The following is a 19,859-nucleotide window of genomic DNA, read 5'->3' on the forward strand; positions in this document are numbered from 1 at the left end:
TTAGGGGATGTCTGATGTTGAGGGAAAAATAGCTATGTAGTGTGAGAAGTGACAGGAGGAAGCACAGCCCTCTGGTGTTCCTTTCATTTTATAGATCAATCGATGGATGAGCCATGAGTGTCTCGTTCCAATGCTAACATGCTTAAGGCACTATTAATAGCTCTGTTAAAACCTCTCTGGGATAGGGGGCAGTATTTTCACGTCCGGATAAAAAGCGTGCCCAAAGTCAACTGCCTGCTACTCAGGCCCAGAAGCTAGGATATGCATATTATTAGTAGACACTCTACTAATAATGAGGTTTCTAAACTGTTTGAATAATGTCTGTGAGTATAACAGAACTGATTTGGCAGGCAAAACCCCGAGCACAATCCATCCAGGGATTTTTTTTTTTGAGGTCAATCTGTTTTCAATTAGGTTTCCCATTTTAATAGAAATATGCTTGCAGTTCCTATGGCTTCCATTACATGTCAACAGTCTTTAGAAATTGGTTGATGTTTTTCCTTTGAGTAATGAAGAAGTAGCCCTTTCCTTTCTGGGAGACGAGCCAAGTGGACTCTTTTGTTTGGGGCGCGCGACCTGAAGCTCGCTACACTTTGATTTTATCCGCCATTGAACACAGTTTATCCCGTCTTAAATTTGATCAATTATTTACGTTTTAAAATACCCAAAATTGGATTAGGAAAGTTGTTTGAAATGTTTGGACCAAGATTACAGGTAACTTAATAGATCATTTGCAGTCATGTTGGGCGAGATGGAACCGGTGTCTTTCTGAATCAAACTTTGCAAATAAATGGACGTTTTGGGGATATAACAACGGAATTAATTGAACAAAAGGACCATTTGTGATGTTTATGGGACATATTGGAGTACCAACAGAAGAAGATCTTCAAAGGTAAGGCATGAATTATATAGTTATTTCTGAGTTTTGTGTCGCGCCTGGCGGGTTGAAATATGATTGTCATGTGTTTGTTGATGGGGTGCTGTCCTCAGATATTAGCATGGTTTGCTTTTGCCGTAAAGCCTTTTTGAAATCTGACATGGTGGCTGGATTAACAAGAAATTACGCTTTATTTTGGTGTATTGCACTTGTGATTGTATGAAAGTGAAATATTTCTAATAATTTAATGTGAATTTGGCGCTCTGCCATTTCACCGGATGTTGTCAAATCGATCCCGCTAACGGGATTTGATCCATAAGAAGTTTTAAATGGACTTTTAGTTAGTTTTTTTATGCATTTGTGCCTGCTTTTTGCTACAGTATGGTATGTGGCTCATTTGCCTTTAGTTCAACTACTGAAGTGTGTTCTGGTACACTTTCATTCAAACACAACAATTGATTTGAAAAACAAATGTTACATTTTGGGGATTGTAAAAGTGCATTTATGAATGAAATACAGTTATTAAGTAATGAGTCATTAGTCCATGTCTTTAGTAGAGTGACCTTCAAATGTTTTGTGTAACATTGTTTTAACTCGACCCAAATGTAGACCATTATTCTATAGAAAAACAGCATGGTGTGTGCTCTCACCTAAGATGGCCGACGTGTGTCAGTGAATGTGAATATCAATTGGTTCATGAAATAATATAAATAATTTCTCATAATCAGTCCTATCTTATGAAATCTTATCTTGTGAAATAATACCTATTTAGACAATAGGGCTTTGTTTCAATGTGATATTAACTTTTTTTTATATATTCTTGTACATTCTCTGACGAGATGTATGTGCTGAAATGCTGGCAATTGTCACGCCCTGGTCAAAGTATTTTGTGTTTTTCTTCATGTATTGGGTCAGGCCAGGGTGTGGCATGGGGTTTTTATATTGTGGTGTGTTTTGTCTTGGGGTTTTGGTGTGTATGTATTGGGATTGTAGCTAGTGGGGTTATCTAGCAAAGTCTATGGCTGTTTGGAGTGGTTCTCAATCAGAGGCAGGTGTTTATCGTTGTCTCTGATTGGGAACCATATTTAGGCAGCCATATTCTTTGAGTTTGTGGTGGGTGATTGGCCTTAGTGTCTTTGTTCCTGTCGCTGTGTTAGGTCACACAAGTATAGGCTGTTTTGGTTTCGTTATTTACATTCTTTGTTTTGTAGTGTTTGTGTTTATTCGTGTTTACGTTGTTTATTAAACATGGATCGCAATCTACACGCTGCGTTTTGGTCCGACTCTCCTTCACCACACCTAGAAAACCGTTACAGCAATAGAAATGAATTAGTTGAAATTCAACATTGTATCCTGATTCTGTGTGTAAGAAAGGGAGGGGATGGGATGGTAGTAAAGGCCAAAATATACAAGCAAATTTGTAATTAGGATGACACTGAAAATAACCCAAGGTTTATATGAATTACCCAGCTCCTGGTTCAATCCCCCAACCCAATGTGCCGGGTTTATGTCACAACCCAACACACTGGGTTGTTTTAACCCTGCAATATAGTCGAATCAACCCAAGGTGCCGGGTTTATGTCACAACCCAACACACTGGGTTGTTTTAACCCTGCAATATAGTCGAATCAACCCAAGGTGCCGGGTTTATGTCACAACCCAACACACTGTGTTGTTTTAACCCTGCAATATAGTCGAATCAACCCAAGGTGCCGGGTTTATGTCACAACCCAACACACTGGGTTGTTTTAACCCTGCAATATAGTCGAATCAACCCAAGGTGCCGGGTTAGATGCATAACACAAATGGGGTTATTTTTAACCAAGCATATTTTTGAGTAAGAATCATTGATTTTGGAAAAATAATATTAATTGCCATATTAGGCATAAATCAATTTCTACCCTTTAAGATGCCAAAATATAAATAATTTTCAGTATCCTAATTATGTTTTGTTTTCTGAATGTTTCAGTGCATGTATTCAACAAGCTTTGGACGAAGGACTTCCACAGGGCTGCCATCTCCAAAGTCCACACAAAAAGGCAATAGTTCTGAACTGGGTTTGATTTCATTTTTGTTTTAATTATTAACATTTTGTTAATTATCTTTCAAACTTCCATTGGTTAATTTATTGCTCGGTTATCACTTGGCTCATGTAAATAATGATGTTGTACCTGTTGTACCTTTAAACATCCTAAAGTCAACATGCCCATAGTGTTCACATATCTCATGTAAATGTTGTAGCTACATAAAAAGATTAAACAATTTATTTGGGAAATATCCAGTCTGCTATTTTCTTCATTACAATACTGATGATTTGAAGTTGTACTGGATTTATTTTGATCTGTTTAAGACATTGAATACATGTTGTTTAGTATATTTACTACATTTAGAATGATTTGTTTTTACTCTTACTTCCGGCGCCGACAGAGATGGCCGCCTCGCTTCGCGTTCCTATGAAACTATGCAGTTTTTTGTTATTTTACGTGTTATTTCTTACATTAGTACCCCAGGTCATCTTAGGTTTCATTACATACAGTCGAGAAGAACTACTGAATATAAGATCAGCGTCAACTCACCATCAGTACGACCAAGAATATGTTTTCCGCGACGCGGATCCTGTGTTCTGCCTTACAAACAGGACAACGGAATGGATCGCATGCAGCGACCCAAGGAAACGACTCCGAAAAAGAGGGAAACGTAGCGGTCTTCTGGTCAGACTCAGGACAAGGGCACATCGCGCACCACTCCCCAGCATTCTTCTTGCCAATGTCCAGTCTCTTGACAACAAGGTTGATGAAATCCGAGCAAGGGTAGCATTCCAGAGGGACATCAGAGACTGCAACGTTCTCTGCTTCACGGAAACATGGCTCACTGGAGAGACGCTATCCGGGGCGGTGCAGCCAACGGGTTTCTCCACGCATCGCGCCGACAGAAACAAACATCTTTCTGGTAAGAAGAGTGGCGGGGCGTATGCCTCATGACTAACGAGACATGGTGTGATGAAGGAAACATACAGGAACTCAAATCCTTCTGTTCACCTGATTTAGAATTCCTCACAATCAAATGTAGACCGCATTATCTTCCAAGAGAATTCTCTTCGATTATAATCACAGCCGTATATATCCCCCCCCAAGCAGACACATCGATGGCTCTGAACGAACTTTATTTAACTCTTTGCAAACTGGAAACCATTTATCCAGAGGCTGCATTCATTGTAGCTGGGGATTTTAACAAAGCTAATCTGAAAACAAGACTCCCTAAATTTTATCAGCATATCGATTGCGCAACCAGGGGTGGTAAAACCTTGGATCATTGTTACTCTAACTTCCACGACGCATATAAGGCCCTGCCCCGCCCCCCTTTCGGAAAAGCTGACCACGACTCCATTTTGTTGATCCCTGCCTACAGGCAGAAACTTAAACAAGAGGCTCCCACGCTGAGGTCTGTCCAACGCTGGTCAGACCAAGCTGACTCCACACTCCAAGACTGCTTCCATCACGTGGACTGGGACATGTTTCGTATTCGTCAGATAAAAATATTGACGAATACGCTGATTCGGTGTGCGAGTTCATTAGAACGTGCATTGAAGATGTCGTTCCCATAGCAACGATAAAAACATTCCCTAACCAGAAACTGTGGATTGATGGCAGCATTCGCGTGAAACTGAAAGCGCGAACCACTGCTTTTAATCAGGGCAAGGTGTCTGGCAACATGACCGAATACAAACAGTGCAGCTATTCCCTCCGCAAGGCTATTAAACAAGCTAAGCGTCAGTACAGAGACAAAGTAGAATCTCAATTCAACGGCTCAGACACAAGAGGCATGTGGCAGGGTCTACAGTCAATCACGGACTACAAGAAGAAACCCAGCCCAGTCACGGACCAGGATGTCTTGCTCCTAGGCAGACTAAATAACTTTTTTGCCCGCTTTGAGGACAATACAGTGCCACTGACACGGCCTGCAACGAAAACATGCGGTCTGTCCTTCACTGCAGCCGAGGTGAGTAAGACATTTAAACGTGTTAACCCTCGCAAGGCTGCAGGCCCAGACGGCATCCCCAGCCACGCCCTCAGAGCATGCGCAGACCAGCTGGCCGGTGTGTTTACGGACATATTCAATCAATCCCTATACCAGTCTGCTGTTCCCACATGCTTCAAGAGGGCCACCATTGTTCCTGTTCCCAAGAAAGCTAAGGTAACTGAGCTAAACGACTACCGCCCCGTAGCACTCACTTCCGTCATCATGAAGTGCTTTGAGAGACTAGTCAAGGACCATATCACCTCCACCCTACCTGACACCCTAGACCCACTCCAATTTGCTTACCGCCCAAATAGGTCCACAGACGATGCAATCTCAACCACACTGCACACTGCCCTAACCCACCTGGACAAGAGGAATACCTATGTGAGAATGCTGTTCATCGACTACAGCTCGGCATTCAACACCATAGTACCCTCCAAGCTCGTCATCAAGCTCGAGACCCTGGGTCTCGACCCCGCCCTGTGCAACTGGGTACTGGACTTCCCGGGCCGCCCCCAGGTGGTGAGGGTAGGCAACAACATCTCCTCCCCGCTGATCCTCAACACGGGGGCCCCACAAGGGTGCGTTCTGAGCCCTCTCCTGTACTCCCTGTTCACCCACGACTGCGTGGCCACGCACGCCTCCAACTCAATCATCAAGTTTGCGGACGACACAACAGTGGTAGGCTTGATTACCAACAACGACGAGACGGCCTACAGGGAGGAGGTGAGGGCCCTCGGAGTGTGGTGTCAGGAAAATAACCTCACACTCAACGTCAACAAAACTAAGGAGATGATTGTGGACTTCAGGAAACAGCAGAGGGAACACCCCCCTATCCACATCGATGGAACTGTAGTGGAGAGGGTAGCAAGTTTTAAGTTCCTCGGCATACACATCACAGACAAACTGAATTGGTCCACTCACACTGACAGCGTCGTGAAGAAGGCGCAGCAGCGCCTCTTCAACCTCAGGAGGCTGAAGAAATTGCACAATCGAGAGCATCCTGGCGGGCTGTATCACCGCCTGGTATGGCAACTGCTCCGCCCTCAACCGTAAGGCTCTCCAGAGGGTAGTGAGGTCTGCACAACGCATCACCGGGGGCAAACTACCTGCCCTCCAGGACACCTACACCACCCGATGTTACAGGAAGGCCATAAAGATCATCAAGGACATCAACCACCCGAACCACTGCCTGTTCACCCCGCTATCATCCAGAAGGCGAGGTCAGTACAGGTGCATCAAAGCTGGGACCGAGAGACTGAAAAACAGCTTCTATCTCAAGGCCATCAGACTGTTAAACAGCCACCACTAACATTGAGTGGCTGCTGCCAACACACTGTCATTGACACTGACCCAACTCCAGCCACTTTAATAATGGGAATTGATGGGAAATGTTGTAAATATATCACTAGCCACTTTAAACAATGCTACCTTATATAATGTTACTTACCCTACATTATTCATCTCATATGCATACGTATATACTGTACTCTACATCATCGACTACATCCTTATGTAATACATGTATCACTAGCCACTTTAACTATGCCACTTTGTTTACTTTGTCTACATTCTCATCTCATATGTATATACTGTACTCGATACCATCTACTGTATGCTGCTCTGTACCATCACTCATTCATATATCCTTATGTACATATTCTTTATCCCCTTACACTGTGTATAAGTTAGTAGTTTTGGAATTGTTAGTTAGATTACTTGTTGGTTATCACTGCATTGTCGGAACTAGAAGCACAAGCATTTCGCTACACTCGCATTAACATCTGCTAACCATGTGTATGTGACAAATAAAATTTGATTTGATTTTGATTTGATTTACTCTGTGAAGTAAGTTCATTTAAAGTTGTGATTTGGTTTATGTAGATACATTTCAATGTTGTTTAACATAGTAACCAAAAAACAGATCTAATTTGCAATTTCATATTCATACGTTTCTGCAAATTTACTGCAATAGTTTGCCACAAAACAAATGTGCATGTGAAAATATGAGCTTCCCGCAAATTTGCGGCAAATTGGCCAAAGGTTTGCCACAACTGTTTGCCAGAAGCCTGTTTTTTCAGTAAGGGTTTCTAAACAACTTTTAATGTATTTAGATTAAGATTCTTAAGATCATTAATCAGATGTTTAATATAGGTCCTTATAGACCATTTACTAATCATTAGTTAAGTATTTTCATCTGAAGTGTGGGCCTTTTATACTTTATAAATACTTTATCAAATCAAATTTTATTTGTCACGTACACATGGTTAACAGATATTAATGCGAGTGTAGCGAAATGCTTGTGCTTCTAGTTCCGACCATGCAGTAATATCTAACAAGTAATATAACAATTTCACAACAACTACCTAATAAACACAAGTGTAAAGGAATGAATGAGAATATGTACATATAAATATATGGATGAGCAATGGCCGAACGGCATAGGCAAGATGCAGTAGATGGTATAGAGTACAGTATATACATATGAGATGAGTAATGTAGGGTATGTAAACATTATATAAAGTGGCATTGTTTAAAGTGACTAGTGATACATTTATTACATCCAATTTTTCATTATTAAAGTGGCTAGAGATTTGAGTCAGTATGTTGGTAGCAGCCACTCAATGTTAGTGATAGATGTTTTGAGCGACCAGTGTAATTTCTCACAAAAAGACGCACATTCCCGTACCCGATGCTCCTTAAGGCCTCAAATAGCCTAGAACATATCAATGTTCAAATCATAAGCACACAACACAGGATGTTAAAGGAAATATATTCAACATTTTATGAACAGAAACTGTTGTGAAACAACTGTTGCAAGGAGTTCTAATGTGAATGTTTTGCCAGTGTTGTCAACATGGCGACAGCAAACTAACCATAAAGCAGGGAGATGCAGCCTACACATAACAGCTGGTCGGACCAGACAGTTTTTGTCTAGTGGATATTTATTCCTTTGTTACTACTGTTATGTGATTGAGGTGGGGGTAGGTACCTTTACTTTTGGGTGGAGTCCTTGCAGCAAACCACAACTCCTAATTTGTAACACGTATTGGGCTCTCTTGTAAAAAGACATTTTTAATCTCAATGTTTAAATAAAGGTTAAATAAATGTATGGACCCATAATTTAGTCATGCAGCTGACCAAATGGCACAATATTTTATTTCTGGGTTAACCAATAGTAGACTGCTCTAAGGGGTGACTGTAATCCACACTTTGGTAGAAAAGTCACTGCCAAGAAATGCGTATGTCACTCAGCATAGAGTGTGTTTGAAGTTACTGTTTTGGAATAAAATGTTTCAAATCTTTTCTTTAACATCATCCGTGTGCTTATTGCTTAACCATTGATAGGATCTAGGTCATTTTGAGACCTGGAACATCATGTACTGTTGGAATGTCCATCTGTCCATCTTTTTGTGAGAAATTACACTGGTCACTCTAAACATTTATAAATGATTTATGAAGTATATATAACCCACACTTTAGATGATAACATCTAACTGACTAGTAAATGGTTTATAAGGACCTACATTAATCATCTTATGAATGGAGTAATGATTAATAAATTATGAATAAACTATTAAATAATCCATTCTGAATGCTTTATGTGGCGCTATTATGAAGTGCTAGCGGAGGGGGGGGGTTGTGTGACCAAATCACTCAAATGACCGATGATGACCATTCACCACACACTGCCCCTCACCCAAAAACACCCTGCCTCTGGACCCCTTGATCCAAATCTCACGCACCCTACGTCCTCACGCTCCCTACGTCCTCACGCTCCCTACGTCCTCACGCACCCTACGTCCTCACGCTCCCTACGTCCTCACGCTCCCTACGTCCTCACGCACCCTACGTCCTCACGCTCCCTACGTCCTCACGCACCCTACGTCCTCACGCACCCTACGTCCTCACGCTCCCTACGTCCTCACGCACCCTACGTCCTCACGCTCCCTACGTCCTCACGCACCCTACGTCCTCACGCACCCTACGTCCTCACGCACCCTACGTCCTCACGCTCCCTACGTCCTCACGCACCCTACGTCCTCACGCTCCCTAACTCCTCACGCTCCCTACGTCCTCACGCTCCCTACGTCCTCACGCACCCTACGTCCTCAAGGCACCCTACGTCCTCACGCTCCCTAACTCCTCACGCTCCCTACGTCCTCATGCACCCTACGTCCACACGCTCCCTAACTCCTCACGCTCCCTACGTCCTCATGCACCCTACGTCCTCACGCTCCCTAACTCCTCACGCTCCCTACGTCCTCATGCACCCTACGTCCTCACGCTCCCTAACTCCTCACGATCCCTACGTCCTCATGCACCCTATGTCCTCAACCTCCCTAACTCCTCATGCTCCCTACCTCCTCATGCTCCCTACCTCCTCACGCTCCCTAACTCCTCACGCTCCCTACCACCTCACGCTCCCTAACTCCTCATGCTCCCTAACTCCTCACGCTCCCTAACTCCTCACGCTCCCTACGTCCTCACGTTCCTTAACTCCTCACGCTCCCTAACTCCTCACGCTCCCTACGTCCTCATGCACCCTATGTCCTCAACCTCCCTAACTCCTCACGCTCCCTACGTCCTCACGCACCATACGTCCTCACGCTCCCTACCTCCTCACGCTCCCTACGTCCTCACGTTCCCTACCTCCTCACGCTCCCTACGTCCTCATGCACCCTATGTCCTCAACCTCCCTAACTCCTCACGCTCCCTACGTCCTCACGCACCCTACGTCCTCATGCACCCTATGTCCTCAACCTCCCTAACTCCTCACGCTCCCTACCTCCTCACGCTCCCTACGTCCTCACGTTCCCTACCTCCTCACGCTCCCTACGTCCTCATGCACCCTATGTCCTCAACCTCCCTAACTCCTCACGCTCCCTACGTCCTCACGTTCCCTAACTCCTCATGCTCCCTACCTCCTCACGCTCCCTAACTCCTCACGCTCCCTAACTCCTCACGCTCCCTACGTCCTCATGCACCCTATGTCCTCAACCTCCCTAACTCCTCACGCTCCCTACGTCCTCACGCTCCCTACGTCCTCACGCACCCTAAGTCCTCACGCTCCCTACGTCCTCACGCTCCCTAACTCCTCACGCTCCCTACGTCCTCACGCTTCCTACGTCCTCATGCACCCTACGTCCTCACGCTCCCTAACTCCTCACGCTCCCTAACTCCTCACGCTCCCTACGTCCTCATGCACCCTATGTCCTCAACCTCCCTAACTCCTCACGCTCCCTACGTCCTCACGCTCCCTACGTCCTCACGCACCCTACGTCCTCACGCTCCCTACGTCCTCACGCTCCCTAACTCCTCACGCTCCCTACGTCCTCACGCTTCCTACTTCCTCATGCACCCTACGTCCTCACGCTCCCTAACTCCTCACGCTCCCTAACTCCTCACGCTCCCTACGTCCTCATGCACCCTATGTCCTCAACCTCCCTAACTCCTCACGCTCCCTACGTCCTCACGCACCATACGTCCTCACGCTCCCTACCTCCTCACGCTCCCTACGTCCTCACGTTCCCTACCTCCTCACGCTCCCTACGTCCTCACGTTCCCTAACTCCTCATGCTCCCTACCTCCTCACGCTCCCTAACTCCTCACGCTCCCTAACTCCTCACGCTCCCTACGTCCTCATGCACCCTATGTCCTCAACCTCCCTAACTCCTCACGCTCCCTACGTCCTCACGCTCCCTAACTCCTCACGCTCCCTACGTCCTCACGCTCCCTAACTCCTCACGTTCCCTACGTCCTCACGTTCCCTAACTCCTCACGCTCCCTACGTCCTCACGCACCCTACGTCCTCACGCTCCCTACGTCCTCACGCTCCCTAACTCCTCACGCTCCCTACGTCCTCACGCTTCCTACGTCCTCACGCACCCTACGTCCTCACGCTCCCTAACTCCTCACGCTCCCTACGTCCTCACGCTCCCTACGTCCTCACGCTCCCTAACTCCTCACGCACCCTACGTCCTCACGCTCCCTAACTCCTCACGCACCCTACGTCCTCACGAACCCTACGTCCTCACGCTCCCTACGTCCTCACGCTCCCTAACTCCTCACGCTCCCTACGTCCTCACGCTCCCTACGTCCTCACGCTCCCTAACTCCTCACGCTCCCTACGTCCTCACGCTCCCTACGTCCTCACGCTCCCTACGTCCTCACGCACCCTACGTCCTCACGCTCCCTAACTCCTCACGCTCCCTACGTCCTCACGCTCCCTACGTCCTCACGCACCCTACGTCCTCACGCTCCCTAACTCCTCACGCTCCCTACGTCCTCACGCTTCCTACGTCCTCATGCACCCTACGTCCTCACGCTCCCTAACTCCTCACGCTCCCTAACTCCTCACGCTCCCTACGTCCTCATGCACCCTATGTCCTCAACCTCCCTAACTCCTCACGCTCCCTACGTCCTCACGCTCCCTACGTCCTCACGCACCCTACGTCCTCACGCTCCCTACGTCCTCACGCTCCCTAACTCCTCACGCTCCCTACGTCCTCACGCTTCCTACGTCCTCATGCACCCTACGTCCTCACGCTCCCTACGTCCTCACGCTCCCTACGTCCTCACGCACCCTACTTCCTCACGCTCCCTACCTCCTCACGCTCCCTACGTCCTCACGCTCCCTACATCCTCATGCACCCTACGTCATCATGCTCCCTAACTCCTCATGCTCCTTACGTCCTCACACTCCCTACGTCCTCACGCTCCCTACGTCCTCACGCTCCCTAACTCCTCACGCTCCCTAACTTCTCATGCTCCCTACCTCCTCACGCTCCCTAACTCCTCATGCACCCTAACTCCTAAAGCACCCTAACACAGAACCATTGTTATTATAGCTCGGAGGTCTTAACCGAATCCGTTCGTCCCCACTCAACTCTCGTTGCGCGACATACATCATAATTTTGGGCACCAGGCATGTCTGTATAGCCTCTCCCACAGTATTGCCACGGTCGGGGCTAAAATATGAGTGTTGCTAAAAATGTCTGCCTCAGGAAATCACCAAAACATTTCAGGCTGTGTCATAAAAATCCCCAAACATCCTGCTGTGCCCTTCTGTTACCATCAACCTGGCTACCTGGCCATGACATGCAGCGGGTTAGTTATCCTGAGTGGTGCAATAGCCATGTTACTGTGCACCAGGCTAGAACAGGATATGGACCTAAAAACTATGTCTACACTACTGTATTGTCCTGGATGGAAATAAGTATGACACTGTACTCGCATATGCTAACTCCGTCGCTACCATTACCTGGAAATAATGTCAGGGTCAAGGGTCAGGATATCACACTTGTGCATCCAACTGTATACTGCAGTCCTAAATTAAAATGAGGATGATCCCGTAAACTGCTAATCTATTTCAGTTACTACTAGTGAATGTAAATAACACATCTATAGTTCATGATATAGTGCTCAATGCTCATCATGCAAATACTGTCAAATGATCCATTTTGCTATTCTTATCCATATTCAAGACAAATTATGGCAGAGATTTGTCATATGGTAAGACGACAACGTATTCGTCTTTTCTAGGTCTGTCGTGTCTGTGGTGGGGCAATCCCATGAGGCACTACACTTCATTAAGTCATTACCCAGGATCCTTAGCAGGTGGATACCGGTAGGTGACGGAGATAAATGTTTAGTAAATGGCTTACGGGACACGTGCAGCCGGAACCCAGTCTTCCGGCAAAAGGACCAATTAGTATCAAAGACTAACCAGTGACAGTTGAACATCAGTTAAGGTTAAACGTGTTACAATTGTTTGTAGTGGAAATAAAACTGGAGAGAGAGAAGAAGACAGAAGAAGAGTGTGTGTGATAGAGAGTGTTTGCGACTGATTTGAATTTGGTGAACTGCACTGTGTCAGCCCTGACTGGAGCTAGCCAACCTCTGGGCCATCTGTCAGACTTTGCCCTGGCCTTACCCTGGCCCTGACTGGAGCTAGCCAACCTCTGGGCCATCTGTCAGACTTTGCCCTGGCCTTACCCTGGCCCTGACTGGAGCTAGCCAACCTCTGGGCCATCTGTCAGACTTTGCCCTGGCTTTACCCTGGCCCTGACTGGAGCTAGCCAACCTCTGGGCCATCTGTCAGACTTTGCCCTGGCCTTACCCTGGCCCTAACTGGAGCTAGCCAACCTCTGGGCCATCTGTCAGACTTTGCCCTGGCCTTACCCTGGCCCTGACTGGAGCTAGCCAACCTCTGGGCCATCTGTCAGACTTCGCCCTGGCCTTACCCTGGCCCTGACTGGAGCTAGCCAACCTCTGGGCCATCTGTCAGACTTTGCCCTGGCCTTACCCTGGCCCTAACTGGAGCTAGCCAACCTCTGGGCCATCTGTCAGACTTTGCCCTGGCATTACCCTGAACCTGACTGGAGCTAGCCAACCTCTGGGCCATCTGTCAGACTTTGCCCTGGCCTTACCCTGGCCCTAACTGGAGCTAGCCAACTTCTGGGCCATCTGTCAGACTTTGCCCTGGCCTTACCCTGGCCCTGACTGGAGCTAGCCAACCTCTGGGCCATATTTGAAGACTTGCCCTGGTCCTGGCCTGGCCCTGATTCACTCCTACACCACATCCAGCAGCATGGAGCAGCGTGGAAGGATTAGCTTAGCTGAAGCCAAGAAACAACCCGGCCTGATCATCACACAGTCACTGACTAGGGACCATGCGCCTGCTGAGGTCGAGGTTCATCCACACACTACACACAAATACGCTCACACACACAGCCTACAGAATTTAACTGACCTAGTTTAAGCCTAGTAGAGTCTGTACAGTGAATTACATGGGGGTTTATGTAGGGAGGTAGGATGCCATTTTGATTCCTGTCTATACACTTAGTTCACTCAACCTAATCCTGTGATGATAAAATCTGAAAGGGTCAAGCATAGAGCCTTGGGGGACGCCTGCCATTATGACTCAATAGGATGCAGGCAGGAGGTAGCCCACCCATGAATACCCCTCTCTTCAGCTTCCTACATTCACTCCCACAAGGACCCACAATGATGTCCTTTGCTTCATCGTCTGACTGAGACAGGCTCGCTGAGGCGGCCCCTAGTGATGCTGAAAGCCCTGTGGGAGGCAGTGTGTGTCTGCGTGTGTGTGTGTATGTGTATGTGGTGGGGGCAGGAGCCTGCATTAATACCGCGCAGCCGCTCTGCACGTGCCCAGCTCACGGCCTGCCAGTGGCCACACAAAGGGGGATGATGTCATGCTTAGCCAATAACAAAGGACTCTGGGGCCGTGTGGCCCTCCCGTGTCACCCGGCTAGTTCCAGCTTTATCCAGCCTAGCATTAAATCGGCAGCATTATCCTCTTTACTGTGGTGGAGAGAATACCAACAGCTAGCCAGCAACAGGGCAACATGGAGAAGACAGAGAGAGAAAAGAGGGGCAGAGAGAAAGAGAGGAAACAGGGATGTTGATAGAGAGATGGTGATATACAGGTGGGGGGGACCAGGACAGAGAGACAGTGTGACAGAGAGATGGTGATATAGAGAGAGATATCTTTTTTTTCTCAAATCAATTTTTTCTTTTTCACATATTAGTCATTTAGCAGAAGCTCTTCTCAAGAGCAACTTACAGAGGTTAGTGCATACATTTCCATCTTTTTTTCATTCATACGGGTCCTCCTGGGAATCAAAAGTTCTTTAAAACCTCTTAGATGTAAGGTCCCATTTTTAGGGGACCTGCGTGTTTCTGGTATCGGTTCCGCCCGACATTTTCACTTCCTCATCTATCTGTGGATACCATAGATCGAAATGGCTCGCTTTGAGTGATATCCCTGGTTCCCAAGGACACAGTAGTATTTTCTTCTGAGTCTGTGCGGCGTAGGATGTGAAATCTGAAACCACTTGAAGCTGGGATGTCCCTCCTTCCATTTCATTCGCTCTGTCACAGCCGCTGACAAAGCACATGACTGCAATCATCACGGTAGCACATTCAGAGATCGATTTATATCCATGAATCTAAAAATAATTCATAGATTTTAAACAAACAACAGTTTCTGTTTGTCACAGGTGGACAGGATTAATATGAGATGGAAGGCGAGTTTCTAATGAGTTCAGGAAGCCAAGCTAGAGGTCTGTGAGACTTTTACAGCAATGGGGGCAGATGCATTGATCAACAGAGAACTTTAGAAAATATGCACATTTTCTCTAACATTAAACATAGAAATATGTATTTTACAGTTCTAAGGATGGTCAAATCTTATAGTTAGTCATTTTATAATTTGATTATGCTATATTTAGAAAGCATCTAAGTCATTTCAAGCCTTATTAATACAGTTTTGTATTGTATTGAGCTTGTGTCCTAAAAGGTGACTACACCTCAGCAATTTATTACATTGAGTTATATTGAACTGTTTAACCCATGGTAATACTGGAAGATTAGTGTACATCTGTGGTGGGAAAAGTACCCGATTGTCATACTTAAGTAAGAATACCTTAATAGAAAAGTTAGTCACCCAGTAAAATACTACTTGAGTAAAAGTCTAAAAGTATTTGGTTTGAAATATAATTAAGTATGAAAAGTAAATGTAATTGCTCAAATATACTTAAGTATTAAAAGTAAAAGTATAAATAATTTCAAATTCCATATAATTAAGCAAACAAGACAGATGCTCAAATATACTTAAGTATTAAAAGTAAAAGTATAAATAATTTCAAATTCCATATAATTAAGCAAACAAGACAGATAGCCAGGGGGAGGCTCCAACACTCAGAGATCATTTACAAATGAAGCATTTGTGTTTAGTGAGTCAGATCAGAGGCAGTAGGGATGACCAGGGTTGTTCTCTGTTTAGTGAGTCCTCCAGATCAGAGGTAGTAGGGATGACCAGGGATGTTCTCTGTTTAGTGAGTCCTCCAGATCAGAGGCAGTAGGGATGACCAGGGACATACTGAAGTACTCTACACCACTGGTGTACATATAATTATAATTGGGATAATAGTGTACAATAGTAGTCTGTACCCTCATCTATTGCCTGCACTAACCATGGAACAGTGTGATGACACAGCCAAGTATTGTGCCTTGCGAGTTTAAACTGGCACGGCATGGTCTGCGCTCCATAATGATTTAATTCACCTTTTTTAAAATATGAACAACTGTTACTAAAGATCATCAGCAACAACCACATGGCCGTGCCAGCGTTTACAGAGGAAGCAAATGAAGGTAAATGAAACAATGTCATTAAATGAAATGATACCAACTGAAGAAAACTAACAGTAAATTGTCAGTTGAATATGTGTTGTTATTTGGCCTACTGACGGTCGATACTGATAGTGACTAATATTTAACATGATAGAAATGGAAGAAAGTCAGGGTAGTCTATAAGTCAATCAAGAGTACCCATCCCTGCAAGTTAAAAGTCTGTACAATGAATATGCTGCATAATAGCAGAGCATTTCATCAACTTTACTGTGGTTGACATGTTGATATGCTTCAGTTTGCTGCCATATGACTGGTTTCACATTTGTCTCCAGCGATTATAAGGTGAAATATATCTAATACAAGTGTCACTTATATTTACAATTCCCTTATCCAAACGGATAACTCATTTACCTAGCTGTTATCAATAGCTATTATCAAATTAATACCAAGTACATTACAGTGGAAGGAGAATGTGTTATTTCTATCAGGAAAAAAATAAGTAGATGCTTTTTCCACTTGGAACGGGTACGTTCGCTAGAACTTATTCAGTTTCCTCGTAAATGTGGTGGAATTATTAGGGAATTAAGTCAAGGTCAGAATACGCCATATTCAAAACGAATAGCAGGTGAATAGAAAGCTATTTACTTGCTCTTAACTTGGATCAGAATCGGGCCCTAAATGATTATGTTAACCTGGGGTGTAATCATTACTCCAAACAGTTGCAAAACTTTCCATTTTGTAACGAAAACTAGTATTTCTATTGGACATTTTCAGCAAACAGGGACGGGGGACCTACCTGAATCTGTCCAATAGAAACGTTTGTTTTCATTGCACAATAGAACGTTTTGCAAATGTTTGGAGTAATGATTACACCCCAGGGTTGGGGCCAATTCCATTTAAACTCCAGTCAATTCAGGATGTAGTCTGAAATTCCAATTATCTTCAATGCTTTTCAATTAGGAAAACTTTGAATTGGGTTCACTTTTGGAAACTGTAATTGAACTCAGCCCTGATGTAAACCAGTTCTAGCCTTCCGACCAGTCCAAAGCCTCTACACACTGACTGGGAGATATTAGTCACTGGTCTATTAAAAGAAAAGTTGTGCAACAGCATTCTGCCCAGGGTAATAATGACTCTAAACTTACCAGGGCAGAAAATACTGGTATGATGCATATTTCAATCAGAGAGAGAAAGAGAGAGAGAGAGAGAGAGAGAGAGAGAGTGTGTGAGAGTGTGTGAGAGTGTGTGAGAGAGAGAGAGCGTGTGAGAGAGAGAGAGAGAGAGAGAGAGAGAGAGAGAGAGAGAGAGAGTGTGTGAGAGTGTGTGAGAGAGAGAGAGAGAGAGAGAGAGAGAGAGCGTGTGAGAGAGAGAGAGAGAGAGAGAGAGAGAGAGAGAGAGAGAGAGAGAGAGAGAGAGAATGCCAAGCTTCCCCAGCCAGCTAAAGATGTCTTTCAATCCCAGGGACATACATATATTGATTAAGTTGAATAAAGGTCTAAGGTGCTGCTGCTTCCACTCATGTAGAGCGGGTTAGACACCTCTACATTTCACTGAGGGTTGAAGGGTAGTTACATTGACAGGCTGAGTTGGAAGGACTGACTCCAAGTGCTAAATCATGAATATAAGCAACTAGGGGGGAAGGAGAGAATGAGACGAAGCACGAGCCACACACATACATGACAGGTCAGGCATCCAGGGCCCGCTGATTCACATCAGGAAGTAGACGACTGGCTTTTATGAGTCGCCACTCAAACTGTGTGTGTCACACCTAAAAAAATCCCCTAAATGTTTCCGTCATCACAATACTAAGGGCATGTGTCATCCATATCTTATAGCATCCCAGAATCAATGCCGTGGTCATGTTCTTTGGCATTGCAGGTGTAATTATATTCAAATTGCGCCACTGTAACATTGTTTCTGTCTTGTTGGTGCTGTGGGAAGGAAGATGTCATTTCCACAGGTCTGTTGAGATGGATTTACCCATCATGTAAAGTTACTGGATAGAGCAAACACACACACACACACACACACACACACACACACACACACACACACACACACACACGCACACACACGCACATGCGCATATACGAGCATGCATGCACACGGACATGCACTCACACACCCAACCACCCTCACACACACACACGCGCGCATGCACACAGACATGCACACAGACATGCACACAGACAAACACCCAACCTCCAGTTTCACACAGCGACTATAAATACAGGATTTGCGTAGCATGCCATGGCTGGGCCATGGAAACAAGGCTGTCATATTGGGAGCAGAAGTCCTGGAAAACGGGAGGATTCAGTTTCATTGCAATAAACCTACAGTATGACCGCCTGCCAGCCTGCCAAATATAGCACCCAGAAATCCAGAGCAGAGCAAGCCAGAGAGACACAGACTGACTACAGAACAGAACAGTACACAGTCCTCTACCTGACCCTGTTGCATAGAACAATAGCATAGAATGTTCATGTCCTTAGGCTGCTGTTCTTCTCCCGCCCTAACAGTTATCAACATAGTGATCAATCCAAAAAGCATCTCTCACATCCGGGAAATAATCCTGAACTAATGACTGGTCATGGTCTCCTGGAACACAGACATAGAATCTAGATTCGATTTCTATGTTAGAATGATACACTGTAGGCAGCCCCTTGGCCCTCATTACCAGCATGTTTTCCTGTGGTGAACTGTGCAGTGTAACTGGCGAGCTGTTGAAAATATTTATTCTTGAAGGACCTCTAACCCCTGTCCCCGTGACCTTTGACCTACCTTGACCTTGCCGTTGGGCTGTAGTAGCTCGGTGACGGACACCTTGTCCTGCTGCAGTCGCCTCTTCACCAGCTTGGAGCAGCACACGTTGACCGCCCCTTGTACATGGGATGCGTTGTACTCCGAGAACGTCCGGCTGTCAATCACCAGTAGACGACCCGCCCCCCTCTGGATCAGCCCTGCTAGGCGCTTGATGTCCATGGCACTCCGCCTGGTTGGTCCCTTCTCCCCCGCCATGATGCCACAACGATGGGCAGCAACGAGGTCAGTGAGGAGTGGAGAGGATGGGTGGATGGATGGGGGTGGGGTGGTGATGAGGGTGGATGAGTGGATGGATGGGGGAGGGGTGGTGCTGAGGTTGTAGGGGTGGATGGATGGGGGGAGGTGGTGCTGAGGGGGGGTGGTGGATGAGGTTGTAGGGGTGGATGGATGGGGGAGGGTTGGTGCTGAGGTTGTAGGGGTGGATGGATGGGGGAGGGTTGGTGCTGAGGTTGTAGGGGTGGATGGATGGGGGGGAGGGGTGGTGCTGAGGTTGTAGGGGTGGTGCTGAGGTTGTAGGGGTGTATGGATGGGGGGAGGGGTGGTACTGAGGGTGGATGGGTAGATGAGTGGAGAGAGGAAGTGGTGGTGGTGGAAGAGGAGAAGAGAGGATGTCAATGGAGGAGAGAAGCTACCGCTACTGTAACGGACCTCAGGAGAGCCATGGTGTCTGAGGAGAGAAGACAGAGTGAGTCAGTCAGTCAGTCAGTCAATCTGACAAACATTCTAACCTGTATGTGAAAGATCCATCTAAAGTGAATCAGCATCTACACCCTGTTCAAATGAAATGCTTTGTAACACTTACACTAGTGGCAACTGAGCCGCGACCAACTTTGAGACAAAACTTTGTTGGAGTTTTGAAACACATGGGTGTGAGAGTTATGAGACAGATTTAAGGTGTTATGTTAAAGTTATGAAACATGACATAGTGATGATTCACACCACACATGACATAGTGATGATTCACACCACACATGACATAGTG

At 46.0% G+C, this 19,859-nt stretch overlaps 1 protein-coding gene across 1 annotated transcript in view; it reads right to left on the minus strand.

The window, feature by feature from the left end:
- LOC115144762 (dual specificity protein phosphatase 8-like) overlaps positions 1 to 19,214 on the minus strand; it is a 129,044-nt gene extending 109,830 nt beyond the window's left edge. The window contains exon 1 of the mRNA XM_029685810.2: positions 18,836 to 19,214. Within this exon, the coding sequence (XP_029541670.1) occupies positions 18,836 to 19,072 (237 nt within the window). The 5' untranslated portion in view covers positions 19,073 to 19,214. The remainder of the gene's footprint in view (positions 1 to 18,835) is intronic.
- Between the last annotated feature and the right edge of the window lie 645 nt (positions 19,215 to 19,859).

This window comes from Oncorhynchus nerka, linkage group LG17 (genome assembly GCF_034236695.1).
Source record: "Oncorhynchus nerka isolate Pitt River linkage group LG17, Oner_Uvic_2.0, whole genome shotgun sequence".
Classification (NCBI taxonomy): Eukaryota; Metazoa; Chordata; class Actinopteri; order Salmoniformes; family Salmonidae; genus Oncorhynchus; species Oncorhynchus nerka.